General features: G+C 43.8%; 1 protein-coding gene and 1 long non-coding RNA gene across 6 annotated transcripts in view; one reads left to right on the top strand and one right to left on the bottom strand.

Moving 5' to 3' along the window:
- Nucleotides 1–14,967, bottom strand: part of ube2f (ubiquitin conjugating enzyme E2 F (putative)) — a 108,490-nt gene that overhangs the window by 45,820 nt on the left and 47,703 nt on the right. For 4 of the 5 annotated variants that reach the window (XM_033024477.1, XM_033024474.1, XM_033024475.1 and 1 more), the window contains one exon: nucleotides 7,420–7,485. The exons of the other annotated variant lie outside the window; for it this stretch is intronic. In XM_033024477.1, the coding sequence (XP_032880368.1) occupies nucleotides 7,420–7,485 (66 nt within the window). The remainder of the gene's footprint in view (nucleotides 1–7,419; nucleotides 7,486–14,967) is intronic. 5 annotated transcript variants of the gene reach the window in all.
- On the top strand, nucleotides 65–13,620 carry LOC116975407. The gene is made up of 3 exons (XR_004412616.1): nucleotides 65–217; nucleotides 380–521; nucleotides 13,608–13,620. It is a non-coding gene; the product is annotated as an uncharacterized LOC116975407 (long non-coding RNA).

Below are 14,967 nucleotides of genomic sequence, written 5' to 3'. Positions count from 1 at the left end.
ATGCCATCTCAGTCCACCAATCACAATGGGATAATTTACATAAGTTGCAGTCATCGTTGCCAACGGTAACAGTGAGTAGCAGAAGGGAACAAGAGAACAAGAAGAAATAACTGAACATGTCAAGGATCAATGAGAAAGAACACAGAAGAGAGCAAGAGACGCAACAAGAAAGAACTGAACATCGACGATCAACGACAAAGAAGGCAGAAACTGGCAGGTAAAAAAGAACCATTTGTATTGAGATTTATTTTATTTCAAACAAATAGATCGCCAATTTCTTCTTCTTCTTCAGAGTTCATTAATAGATAGAATTGTATTTAGAAGTTCATAAATATTTACATCCTGATAAATATCTACCTCTTTCTTACATCATGCCAAGAGGAGGGAGAAAACGAGTTGCAACATGGTCAAGGAAAGACGCAAAGAGACATTAAGAGGAAATGAAGAGCAGAAGGGAACAAGAGACGCAACAAGAATTAACTGAACATGTGGAGGAACAACGAGAAAGAACACAAAACAGAGTGGAGCAAGAGACGCAACAAGAAAGAACTGAATAAATCTCATTTTTAACGTTTAAATTGTTATATTTTAATAGTTATTCACATTTTAAGCTTTAATAAATCCCTTTTCCACTTGTCGTGCCAGTCAGGTAGTATAGGGGAGAGGTTTCATTTACAATTAAAAAACGTTTGATTGTTTGTGATCGAGCTTTTCATGATCTGAACTACGCCAAAATGGTACACGATAGCGCTAAAAGTTTTGCACCACCTTACTCACAATAGTCTTGTTGTGTAGTGTATCAAGTTTCGTTCAGATTTATGTTATATTTTATGTTATTAACATTTTTTAATTTACAAAACACCAATTTGAGAAAATTCCCCGTGTTTAAAGATACGTCACAATGGGATTGTAGCCATGCTCGCAACAATGTTGCTATCCAAGTACACTGAGTCCTTCTAGCCCTAACATGACCAATTGCATTTTTTTCAAATGAAGGAGACAGAGTCCTGCTAGCCCTAGCATGTGCAATTGCATTTTTCTTTAATTTAAAATGAGAGAGGGTGAATAAGGCAAAATGAGCAGCCTCTGCACAGTTGGGGGCTGTGGGTGGAATTTTGGTTTTTGGGAACGGGTTGCATTGGGAAAACGGGTGAGTGGTGGAATCTTACGTTAGGGAACGTGTTGTATTGAGGGACCAGACCTCCCGTGGGGGTTATGGGTGAGTGGTGGAATATTGCGCTGGGGGAACGGGTGAGTGGTGGAATCATACGTTGGGGAACGGGTTGTGTTTGGGGAACCAGGCCTCCCGTGGGGGCGATGGGTGAGTGGTGGAATATTGCGTTGGGGGACCAGACCTCCCGTGTGACAGGGACCCAACCCGGGGGGGGGGGGGGGGGGGGGGGGGGGGGGTGTGTGTGTGTGTGTGTGTGTGGGGGTGTGTGTGTGTGTGTGTGTGTGTGTGTGTGTGTGTGTGTGTGTGTGTGTGTGTGTGTGTGTGTGTGTGTGTGTGTGTGTGTGTGTGTGTGTGTGTGTCAGATTCGGCCTTTGATTCCTTGGTCCGCCTGCACTCCGTCATGAAACCCCGTCATTTTTTCCATTTCGCTAGCTCATTCACTTTTACATTCAATTATGCACACCTCAAAAAAAAACTTCTTGTTTACGTACCCATTTTTTAATAAGATCGTGATTTTAATTGAGAATTCAATTTTTTTTTCATTGTGGGGTGTGGGATGGGGGAGGTGAGGAGTGGGGGAGCAGGGGGATAGAGGGAGAGGAGGAAAGTAGGGAGGGGAGAGGGGTTATGGAGGGAGGGAAGGAGGGAGTGACTGAGGTTATCCGCGCGTGCGGATTTTAAAATAACTGAATGTCTCCCCACGCGTTCACAGTGGGCCTGGTATCCGCGCGTGCGGGATTTGAAATGACCTCGCCGCTGAAGCTGGGGCGAGTTCTGGGGGCGGCGGAGTCCGGGCCCGCAGAGAGGGAGAGGAGCGGGACCCGGGGCAAGGAATAGGCCGCAGCCTCAACCTCTCCCTCCCCCGGCTCTAGGCCGCTCGGCCCGTCCCCCCCACTGACAGCCCCCGCCTCAAGTAGGGGCTTTGAAATGATCGCAGTGCAGAGGCTGGGGCTAGGTCAGGGGGCAGCGGCGTTGCTCCTCCGGGCCGGCGGGGAGGGAGGGGAGCGGGACCCGGGGCAAGGACTAGGCCACAGCCTTGGCCTCTCCCTCCCTTTCACCCGGCTTCAGGCCTTTCGGCCCATCTCCCCCGACAGCTCCCGCCTCACGTACAACTTCATCGTCGACGTCGTGGAGAAAACGGGGCAGACGGTGGTTTACATCAAGATCCTGGGGAGGTGAGGAGAGGGGAGGGGGTAGGGAGGGGGGAGAGAGGGAAAGGAGGGGGGGGGGGTGCGCGAGGTAGGGAGTGGGGGATAGAGGGAGAGAAGGGCAGTGGGGGAGGTGAGGAGGGAGAGTGGGGGGGTGGGATAGGTGGGAGGTGAGGAGTGGGGGAGGAGGGGGATAGAGGGAAAGGAGGGTGTAGGGAGGGGAGAGGGGTTATGGAATGAGGGAGGGAGTGCCTGAGGGTAGGGGAAAGGAGAGGGAGGGAGAGGTGAGGGATGGAGTGGGGAGGGAAGGAGAGGGGAAAGAAGAGGGAGAGTGAGGAGGAGGGGGAAGGGGTGCTGGGGAATGAGGGGGAATGGAGGAGGATAGGGGTAGGAAGAGGGATGGTGAGGTAATGGAGGAGGGGAGGGGTCTTGTTTGTTTGTATGCCTGAGTGCATGCGTGTGCGTAATATCCCAAAACCCCACCAAATTGGTACACGATAGCACTAACATTTTTGGCCCACCCTACTCACCATTGTACTGTGATGTAAATGAAACTAGTTTTGTTCAGATTGATGGTATATTTTACAATTTATTGACATTTTAAACTTTGCAAAAACCACTTTTCAACATGCCCTGCCCATCAGCCGTGTTACAATGACGTTGCAATAGGATCCCAAATCTCATTTCCATTAAAAAATCGTGATTTCAAAAAAACTCAGTTTTAATCAAATTCTTCCGTTTTCATTAACCTAACATTGTTCTTAAGTTATTTTAAAGATAAAAAACGTGATTTTTATTGATAATTTAATTTCTAAAAAAAAAATCCCGATTGGACGGAGGGAGGGAGTATAGGGGTAGGGGAAAGGAGAGGGAGGGAGAGGTGAGGGAGGGAGTGAGGGAGGGGAGGAGGAGAGGGGAAGGAAGAGGGAGGGAGAAGTGTTGGGGGAGGGAGTGCTGGGGGATGAGTGGGAATGGAGGAGGATAGGAGTAGGAAGAGGGATGGCGAGGTAATGGAGGAGCGGAGGGGGAAGAGGGAGGAGGGGAGGGAGCAGGAGGGTTGGTGGAGGGTGGGGAGAGGGAGGAGGGGAATAGGGGACAGAAGAGGAAGAATGATATGCATTCACATTGATCTTATTTTTTACGTTGTTGCCATTTTGAACTTTAAAAACGTCGCAGCCGTGCTCCCACTTGCCGGCTGCGCCCGCACAGTTGGGGAAAGTTTGCCGTGACTCACGTCACAACGGGGATCACTGGCATCACAACGGGAACCCGTCAGCCATGCCTGCGCAGTTGGGTCAGTAGTGGAATATTGCCTTGGGGGACGGCCCCAACTGGTCTGTACCTGGTCTAGTTATACCCAAGATTGAGAACCACAATTTATTCAGCAATTTGGTTCCCTTTCCGACTCTCAGTCTGAAGAAGGGCCTCAACCTGAAATGTCACTTAATCCTTTTCTCCAGAGATGCTGTCTGACCGGCTAAGTTACTCCAGCTTTTTGTGCCTATCGTCGGTTTAAACCAGCATCTGCAGTTCCTTTCTACACATCTCGACAATCAACATTTTGTATTAAGCATACGTTTCATATGTGACAAATTCTGTGCTTGACTCAATAGTTTAATTGTTACTTTATTTGCATATATTCACTGCACAGTGAAATTGCTTTGGATAGATTATACATGCACGAGTTGACATCTTTTGGCGCCATTTACAATAAATGCAAAGTCTGGTCCATGTGCTCGATGTACTGGAGCAGTTTCCAATCTAGGTAAGCCCCAGGCTGCTGGAAGCGTTCCTCCGTCACCCTCGACCAGATGGGCCCGCGATCTGACATCTCCCTCCCCATCTGATCGCTCTTTGTGTTTCAAGGGTGCCTCCCGCAGCAGACCGTTAAGGCGCTGGAGGCAATAACTCCTCGTGTCCGATATTGCCACCCGCTAGACAGCCCTGCTGGAACATGTGTCTGCAGGAGGCTCGATGGCTTCCCCATACAGTCCGAGACCCAATGGGTCTTTCTTCGTTCAGCTGCGGGGCATGGCATCCCATGAGCCTTCCCGGTTGCCCGTTTCGTTAACACCTCTGTTTAAATCCACATCATTCTCCCACTAGAAATTCCTGTTCTTAATTCAAATCAGTATTACCCGAATAGAGCAACAAAGATGAGTCAGGAGTCTGATGCCAACAATGACTTTAGGAAAGAATACAAGAAGCAAATCTGAGGTGAATGCAAGTCTGTGACAGGATCTGTTAATTGTCGATCATTCTGAGATCTGATTGCTGTATTGTATATCTCTTGCATAAGTTATCATTAGCAAGCTGATGATCATTAATGTCCTCTAGACCCACCAACACAAGCTTAGTTTCATAAACCACAAGAGCAATTCACCTGCCCCATTCCATAAATTTGCAACCACCATGCCGACAACTTCAAAGGCACTAATAGAAACAAGACCAAAAGTGCAAATGCATAATTGAACAAACACTTTGCTTCCCATTTTAAATACAATATTTTCCCTTAATCAAAGATATGCTCCCCTCATCTTTATGTATTATCTACCAATGAGCAAGATAAGCGATTATTAGTTATGTCAGGAAATCAGTAAAAGCAAAAAAAACAGCCATGGTTTAAGAGTAATGATGACAGGAATCAACATTCAATGAAATGTGTTTGCAAAATAATAACAATAATTTCACTGCACTTATCATTATATTAAGTTTGCATTATATTTAGTCAGTGACGCCAGTCCCCCCGTCACAACCAACCTACACTAACAATGTTATCATCAATCACTGCACGAATAATGAGCTGATGCTTAACACATTAATGCTGCAACTCACCAGAGATGTGTTGGCTTAAGAGGTTTCATATAAAAATACTGTGATATTAGCAAGCTTAGAAATACAACGTCCCGTAATTTGAGGAAGGAGGTTAACGCTATTGAGGGAGTGCAGCGTAGGTTTATAAGGTTAATTCCTGGGATGGCGGGACTGTCATATGCGGAGAGAATGGAGCGGTTGGGCTTTATACTCTGTAGAGTTTAAAAGGATGAGAGGGCATCTTATTGAAACATGTAAGATTATTAAGGGTTTGGACGCGTTTGAGGCAGGAAACATGTTCCCGATGTTGGGGGCGTCCAGAACCAGGGGCCACTGTTTAAGAATAAGCGGTAAGCCATTTAGAACGGAGATAAGGAAACACTTTTTCACACAGAGAGTTATGAGTCTGTGGAATTCTCTGCCTCAGAGGGCGGTGGAGGCCGGTTCTCAGGATACTTTCAAGAGAGAGCTAGATAGGGCTCTTAAAGATAGCAGTCAGGTGATATGGGGAGTACTGATTGGGGATGATCAGCTATGATCACATTGAATGGCGGTGCTGGCTCGAAGGGCCGAATGGCGTACTCCTGCACCTATTGTCTATTTTCTATCTACAGTTTTTTTTTTTTGATTTTCACATACTCTGATTGCAGTTTTGTACTGGAGCATAAATTCCAGAGTTGTTTGCTAAACAATGGTGTTGAATCAGAGATTGTTAAACCTTCCAAAGTGTCTCAAAAGAATTTGCAATTATATAGCAACTTCCACAAAACCAAGTCTTCCAAAATACTATGAAGCCTATCAGGGAGATGCAATCTTACTATAATGTAGGGAATCTGACTAGGCATGTTGAGCGATACATGTCGGTCAGGATGCTTGGAAAACTATCCTGTAATTCAGTCATGGAATCTTTCGCATTTATCAGATGGGATGCAGGCTCTTGATTTCAAAAATCGAGTCAACGATTATAGCTCCAACAGGGCAGCACCTCTTTGGTACTCCATTAGGTTTATCAGTTAAGTTTGTGTATCCAAACCACAATTGTTGAAGCATCTAGCCATACTATACATGCACAGCTGGTAGAATTTGTAGCATAGAGACTACCCAACCTCTTAGTGCATCATTGGCTCATTAGTTCACACACTGATCCAATTTCCCTCAACCGTGCTCCATCTTTGGTACTCTATTAGTCGAATCATTTAAGTGTATGTGCTCAATTTTATAGGGGGATTCTTGAACCCATGTTTGATTCAGAGATGAAAGTATTATTTATACAATACAATTTTATTTGTCATTTGAACCTCATTGAGGTTCAAATAAATTGTTGTTTCTGCAGTCATACACACAATAAAAAGACCCAAGACACAACACAATTTACACAGACATCCATCACAGCGCATCTCCTTCTCGCTGTGATGGAAGGCAAAGACTTATCCCTCCCCTGCACTCCCCATTTCCCCTCCCGATGTCAGAGTCAAAGCCCCCGGCGGGCGATGGTAATTGTCCCGAGGCCATTAACGCCGCGCCGGATGATGCAAGGCCGCGCTCCGGGTCTTGGTGTTGGAGCCCCCGGCGTGCGCTAGCAAAGTCCCACAGCCATTCCAAGCCACGCCAGGCGATGTAAGGCCCCGCTCCAGGTACTCTGCGACCCCGCAACTCGGGCGGGAGAAGTCGCCGTTGCGGAAGCCCCGAAAAGCGGTTTCCCAGCAGGGACTCGCGGGCTCCCGGTATTACTGTCCACCAGACCTGCAGTAAGCCTCCAAATCTCCGGGAGTCCGGTCGCAGCAGCGCGCCACCACCGCTCCTCCCGCTCCGAACTCAGCCAGCTCTACGATGGTGAGTAGGTCCGCAGCTCCGTGGCTGGAGCCCTAGGTCGTTCCTGCTGGAGGCCGCTCCACGTTGCTCAACCCCAACGACAACGGAGACCCGACAAGGAAAAGGTCGGGTTCTCCGTGCAGGGGAAAGATTTTAAAAGATTCCCCACCCCCCCACCCCCCGCCCCCCCACACACACATACCCCGTCAAAAATAAATAAAAACTACATTGAAACAGGACAAAAAATAATAAAAAGACAGACGGACTGCAGAGGCCGCTGCGACGCGAGTCGCGCCGCCCACCCAGCTACTAATCTTTTAAATTATAGCATTATTGTATTCTTTAAATCATGTAGCAATTAAACAACTGTGGCACATATAACCCTAAAAAAAATACACATAAATGATTTGTTTTTTTTAAATATAAAACATCACAGCCAAGCAGTTTTATGACCAGGTTAGTAAAGATTACCTGGCATGACATTCAGCTGGAAGGAATGAAGTTTGTTTGCATCAGGAAAGTCCAGTTTGCATGTGCCTGCAGAAATAAAACCAATAATTGGAATGAATGGAATCAGTCAGGAAACATACGTCATGTCAAGCAAAAAAGCACTCAGATTGATTCAGATTCAAACTTTATTGTCATTGTGCAGTGTACAGTACAGAGACAATAACAAAATGCAGTTAGCATCTCCCTAGAAGAGCGACATAGAATATGAGCAATAAATAAATATATTTACGTGCATACAGTCATAGTAGTGCAATTATTTTTTTTCCTGGTGGAAGGAGTGTCCGGGGGGGGGGTGATTGGTAATCACCGAGGTACAGTGTTGAGTAATGTAACAGCCGCAGGGAAGAAGCTGTTCCTGGACCTGCTGGTCCGGCAACGGAGAGACCTGTAGCGCCTCCAGGATGGTAGGAGGGTAAACAGTCTGTGGTTGGGGTGAGAGCAGTCCTTGACGATGCTGAGCGCCCTTCGCAGACAACGCTTGCTTTGGACAGACTCAATGGAGGGGAGTCAGGAACCGGTGATGCGTTGGGCAATTTTCACCACCCTCTGCAGTGCTTTTCGGTCGGAGACAGAGCAGTTGCCATACCATACTGTGATACAGTTGGTAAGGATGCTCTCGATGGTGCAGCGGTAGAAGTTCACCAGAATCTGAGGAATCTGCCCATTACCCTTGCACAGCAACTCCATCAATGCTGACCTTCCTGGTACATTAACTCTCCCGATTCCCTTGTTACATCACCATTTCCAGTGAAGCCAAACCTTCCACCACATTAACTTACTTGTCAAATCGATCCCTCTCCCAGATTAAAACCCTACTGCCATCCCTCTGGTAGTAACTTTAAATATTAATGTATAATTATAGAAATAATAACCAATAAATATATAATCATAATTCAGAGTATCATTTACAAGTTAGGCATTATCAGTAAACATATTACCTGTACATAGAAACATAGAAACAAAGAAATTAGGTGCAGGAGTAGGCCATTCGGCCCTTCGAGCCTGCACTGCCATTCAATATGATCATGGCTGATCATCCAACTCAGTATCCTGTACCTGCCTTCTCTCCATACCCCCTGATCCCTTTAGCCACAAGGGCCACATCTAACTCCCTCTTAAATATAGCCAATGAACTGGCCTCAACTACCTTCTGTGGCAGAGAATTCCAGAGACTCACCACTCTGTGTGAAAAATGTTTTTCTCATCTCGGTCCTAAAAGATTTCCCCCTTATTTTTAAACTGTGACTCCTTGTTCTGGACTTCCCCAACATCGGGAACAATCTTCCTGCATCTAGCCTGTCCAACCCCTTAAGAATTTTGTAAGTTTCTATAAGATCCCCCCTCAATCTTCTAAATTCTAGCGAGTACAAGCCGAGTCTATCCAGTCTTTCTTCATATGAAAGTCCTGACATCCCAGAAATCAGTCTGGTGAACCTTCTCTGTACTCCCTCTATGGTAAGAATGTCTTTCCTCAGATTAGGAGACCAAAATTGTATGCAATACTCCAGGTGTGGTCTCACCAAGACCCTGTACAACTGCAGTAGAACCTCCCTGCTCTTATACTCAAATCCTTTTGCTATGAATGCTAACATACCATTCGCTTTCTTCACTGCCTGCTGCACCTGCATGCCTACTTTCAATGACTGGTGTACCATGACACCCAGGTCTCGTTGCATCTCCCCTTTTCCTAATCGGCCACCATTCAGATAATAGTCTACTTTTCTGTTTTTGCCACCATAGTGGATAACCTCACATTTATCCACATTATACTGCATCTGCCATGCATTTGTCCACTCACCCAGCCTATCCAAGTCACCTTGCAGCCTCCTAGCATCCTCCTCACAGCTAACGCTGCCCCCCAGCTTTGTGTCATCCGCAAACTTGGAGATGTTGCATTCAATTCCCTCATCCAAATCATTAATATATATTGTAAATAGCTGGGGTCACAGCACTGAGCCTTGCGGTACCCCACTAGTCACTGCCTGCCATTGTGAAAAGGACCCGTTTACTCCTACTCTTTGCTTCCTGTCTGCCAGTCAGTTCTCTATCCACATCAATACTGAACCCCCAATACCGTGTGCTTTAAGTTTGTATACTAATCTCTTATGTGGGACCTTGTCGAAAGCCATCTGAAAGTCTATAAGATTCGTCAGACATGATTTACCTTTCATAAATCCATGCTGACTTTGCCCAATGATTTCACCACTTTCCAAATGTGCTGCTATCCCATCTTTAATAACTGACTCTAGCAGTTTCCCCACTACCGATGTTAGACTAACTGGTCTGTAATTCCCCGTTTTCTCTCTCCCTCCCTTTTTAAAAAGTGGGGTTACATAAGCTACCCTCCAATCCTCAGGAACTACTCCAGAATCTAAAGAGTTTTGAAAAATTATCACTAATGCATCCACTATTTCTGCGGCTATTTCCTTAAGTACTCTGGGATGCAGCCTATCTGGCCCTGGGGGTTTATCGGCCTTTAATCCATTCAATTTACCTAACACTACTTCCCGGCTAACCTGGATTTCACTCAGTTCCTCCATCTCATTTGACCTCCGGTCCCCTGCTATTTCCAGCAGATTATTTATGTCTTCCTTAGTGAAGACAGAGCCAAAGTAGTTATTCAATTGGTCTGCCATGTCTTTGTTCCCCATGATCAATTCACCTATTTTTGACTGCAAGGGACCTACATTTGTTTGAACTAATCTTTTTCTCTTCACATATCTATAAAAGCTTTTGCAGTCAATTTTTATGTTCCCTGCCAGTTTTCTTTCATAATCTATTTTCCTTTTCCTAATTAAGCCCTTTGTCCTCCACTGCTGGACTCTGAATTTCTCCCAGTGCTCTGGTAGGCTGCTTTTTCTGGCTAATTTGTATGCTTCATCTTTTGTTTTGATACTATCCCTGATTTCCCTAGTTATCCACGGATGCACTACCTTCCCTGATTTATTATTTTGCCAAACTGGGATGAACAATTGTTGTAGTTCATCCATGCAGTCTTTAAATGCCTTCCATTGCATATCCACCGTCAATCCTGTTAAGAATCAATTGCCAGTCTATCTTGGCCAATTCACGTCTCATACCCTCAAAGTTACCTTTCTTTAAGTTCAGGACCCTTGTTTCTGAATTAACAATGTCACTCTCCATCCTAATGAAGAACTCAACCATATTATGGTCACTCTTGCCCAAGGGGCCACGCACAACAAGACTGCTAACTAACCCTTCCTCATTACTCAATACCCAATCTAGAATAGCCTGCTCTCTCATTGGTTTAGAAAACTATCCCGCATACATTCCAAGAAATCCTCTTCCTCTTACAGGATATGGCAGCAGTCAACTTGCATGCTATGGATCTCACAGTGAAACTGTAACCTGGAATAGTTTGATACATCAATCTACAGAAAAATCATGACATTTAGAGAAGCTCGATAGAACAAAATGTCGATAAAATAAGAGAGCAATTGGGTATTTATAACATTACCATTTGAGAACAGAATAGTATTGAGGATAAGAGTAGCAATGTTACAAAATTTTGAGATTTTAAAAATCAAATCTGTAATTTATCCCATCAGATAAAGCATAAAAATAAGTTTAATTTGACACCTAATTCACTTTCATATCTCAAGTATTTAAAAAGTTATGGCCATTTTCATACTGGGAAATGAGCATCTTGTTCCCTATTGATTTTCTATGGACATAACAAAAAAGCTGTGATCGTGAACAGTCAAAAGCCCATAACTTTCTTAAAAATTAAGAGAACTGAATGAAATTTTCAGTTATCATAGATTGAAGCATTCTGAAACAAATATAAAATAATCTTACTTGGATGACCTGAAATTAAAGCATATAATTAGTTAGTTACCTAATTGTAGCTAATTTCAGACTTCAATTACTAGATCTAAACATCTATCCATTTCTTAATAAATGATTAACATTTTTAAATAGCCTAAATGTCCAAATAATATTCACAAATAATTCACAATAAAACATGATTTTTAAATCTCATTTACATTAATTTATAGGCCAAATGGAAGGAATTTAGTGTTTAATTGCTGTAAATAAATGTCCATTTAAATCAGCTTTCCAGTGGGTCCCTGTGGAACGCGCTGGTTTAGAACGTTCACATTGCGGTAGATTTGTGCCCCAAATGCCGAGAAAAATACTGCGGGATATAATGGGCCCAAAATGAGCTGCTCGCAATATTAAACTTTGTATAAAGGGATCTTTAGAAGCCCTTTTTAATGTAAAAATATACAGCCTACCTTCTGTGGTTTGCTTTATGAGACCCTGCGGTTGCTGGCGGTCGCGGGTTTAGAGATTGATTTTTAAACTACTATAACTATTATTCAAGGCCTTTAAACCTAATAATAGCTTTTGCGACGGGGTCTTTCAGCGATTTTTCGTTAATAATTAACTAGGCTGAACATTTTCGATTGGAACAGCTTAGAGAAAATCGCGTTTTAAACCCGCCCCCTCTAAACGGCGCCAAAATCGCGCACACCCGCAGCGACAGATTTTCACCGACGCTTCAGGTAGGCTTTGCAACATACCTGATAAGAGTGCTAGATTGACAAAGGGCCAAACATCTGAGCAATAAACATCTGTCCTAAATTTAAGATCTTCAAACATGAGATGGATTGCCCACCAGATAAATATATTCTTAAAAGGTGAAAAAGTGAGCATCTAAGTACAGCAAACGATATAAAGAGTTATACAGCACATAAACAAACCCTTTGACCCAACTAATTTGTGCCAACCAAGATGCCTATCATTGCAAGTTGAATTTGCCTGCATTTGGCACATATCTCTCAACTTTACTATTCATGTACCTGTCTAAAAGTATTTTAAATACTATAATTGTACCCACCTCTACCACTTCTTCTGGCAGCTCATTCCATGTACTCACCACTCTTGAGAATATGTAGAACTGGGGATACTCTAGGACTAAAGGGTTAAGTATTCTGTCTCTTGAAGATCAGGGGATACCTCGTGGCTGACTGGAATTAAGATCCCATCTTATCCTAAATTTCAGTGAATACAAGTCCAGTTAACCCATTCTTTCATCATATGTCAGACCTGCCATCCCAGGAATTAACCTGGTTAACCTACGCAGCACTCCCTCAATAGCAATAATGTCCTTCATCAAATTAGGAGACCAAAATTGCACACAATACTCCAAATGGGGTCTCACCAGGACCCTGTACAACAACGTCTTATACAACTGCAACTTGACCTCCCAAACTCTACGCTCAATGCTCTGACTACCAATGTGCCAAAAACCTTTTTGAACACCCTATCTACCTGCGATTCCACCTTCAAGGAACCATGCACCAGCACTCCTGGATCACTCTGCTCTACAACACTCCTCGGAGCCTTACCATTCACTGTGTTGGTCCTGCCCATGTTAGACATCCCAAAATGCAACACCTCACATTTCTCTGTATTAAATTCCATCAACCATTCCTCAGCCCACCTGGGCAATCGATCAAGATCCTGCTGCAATTTTTCGCAACCGTCTTTACTATCTGCAAAACCACCCAATTTTGTATCTCAGCAAACTTGCTAATCTTGCCATGTATGTTCTCATCCAAATCATTGATATAGATGACAAACAGGAATGGGCCCAGCAAACCCTGAAGCACTTCACTAGTCACAGGCCTCCTATTCTGTTGTGCTGCAGCAAGTAAGAATTTCATTGTCCCATCCGGGACATATGACAATAAAACACTCTTGACATTCCAAGAAGCAACCTTCCACCATCACCTTTTCACCATCACCCTCTGCTTCCTCCCATGGAGCCAATTTTCCATTCATTCAGCCATCTCTCCTTGGATCCCATGCGATCTAACCTTCCAAAGCAGCCTACCATGCGGAACCTTGTCGAATGCTTTGCTGAAGCAATGAATTCCACAGATTCACCACCCTCTAGCTAAAGAAATTCTTCCTCATTTTATTTTAAAAGTACGTCCTTTTATTCTGAGGGTGCCCCCTCTGGTCCGAGACTCTCCCTGGAAACAAACTCTCCACATCCATTATCTAGGTCTTTCATTATTTGGTAAGTTTTAAAGAAAGAGATGGCCTGTTTCCGTGCTGTAATTGTTATATGGTTAAATCCCCTTCATTCTTCTAAACTCCAGCAAATACAGGTCCAGAGCCTTCAAACACTCCCCATACGTTAACCCAATCATCCCCTGGATCTCTCTCATAAACCTAACGGTGGCACATCCTTTGTCAGATAAGAGACCCAAAACGGCTCACAATATTCCAAATGTGGCCTGATCAGTGCCTTATGAAGCCTAAGCATTACATCCTTGCTTATCCTATTCTAGTCCTAGTCCTCTTGAAATGAATGCTAACAGTTGAACTCTAAAGAGGAACTCGATGACTTGAATAGCCAGGAAGCTATTTCCTCATTCTGTTTCAATTCCTTTCCTGTTATGAAGTTCATTGTACCGCAAGTTCACGTCTAGGGTTTGCTCTCGAGTCCGAACTTCCCTGCTCAGTAAAAGGTGGCAATGCCAAAGACAAAGTATGAAAATTCTATGGCTATAATGTACTATAAACACATGACCTTCAAATTTGGAAAATCTTAGACATCACTATTGTAAGTTTCAGGTTACTGAATAATAATAAAATTTACCAGTAAACAGAAAGGATCACCACAAAATGAGGTCTGGAATTTGTGTGGCCCATAATATCGGTAACTGCCGTGGATAAGAAGTGTGTTACAGTAAAGAAATAATATAGTTCAGAATCATAACCTGTTATATTATAGAAATAGTTCATTGAATAAGATTATTAAAATATGTAAATAGCCCACTGAATCACATTTATGTTCCGGAAGAGAATGGAAAGAGGCTAAAGAACATCATACTGCAGTAGTACAGAAACAATGCATCGAAACAAGCTGTAGGAGATCAACACACCGTTTAATGCAACGTAGACCACTGAACCGCCAATTGTTCCACTACAGAAAAAGACTATGGGATCACAATCCACTACAACACAGAAACAGGCAACCTGGCACCATATGGAAGATGTTACTGATTTAGATTGTTGAGTGAGTGCAAAAGCTGTGTCATCAAATCTGCTGCACAGAAGATAGACACAAAATACTGGAGTAACTCAGCGGGATAAGCAGCATCTCTGGATCTCTGCTGCTCAGAAACAGATTGACTCTCAGCACTGAAGCTGATCCAATCACAAACCACTACAACTCAGAAACACCCATTAAATCATCTATTCCAATACAGAGCCAGAAAAATCGAATCAGCCTGTTACAGAAAAATATAATCAAATAATATTGCTCACACACAGAACCCTTTTAACGATCAATTGTGACAGCACAAAAACAGCCCAAACACTATGGTCAAATAAGCTAACAACTCACACACTAGTGTAAGCAACAGTAAACAAGAGATGGGTTTGAGGGAATGGAGATCATCCCAAAATGAAGACAACCATTGAAATATAGAACATTAGCTCTCAAACCATTACATCAATCAGACTATT

The sequence above is a fragment of the Amblyraja radiata genome, chromosome 7 (genome assembly GCF_010909765.2).
Source record: "Amblyraja radiata isolate CabotCenter1 chromosome 7, sAmbRad1.1.pri, whole genome shotgun sequence".
Taxonomy (NCBI): domain Eukaryota; kingdom Metazoa; phylum Chordata; class Chondrichthyes; order Rajiformes; family Rajidae; genus Amblyraja; species Amblyraja radiata.
Note: the sequence above shows the minus strand (reverse complement) of the source record. Positions and strands in the feature narration are given on the sequence as shown.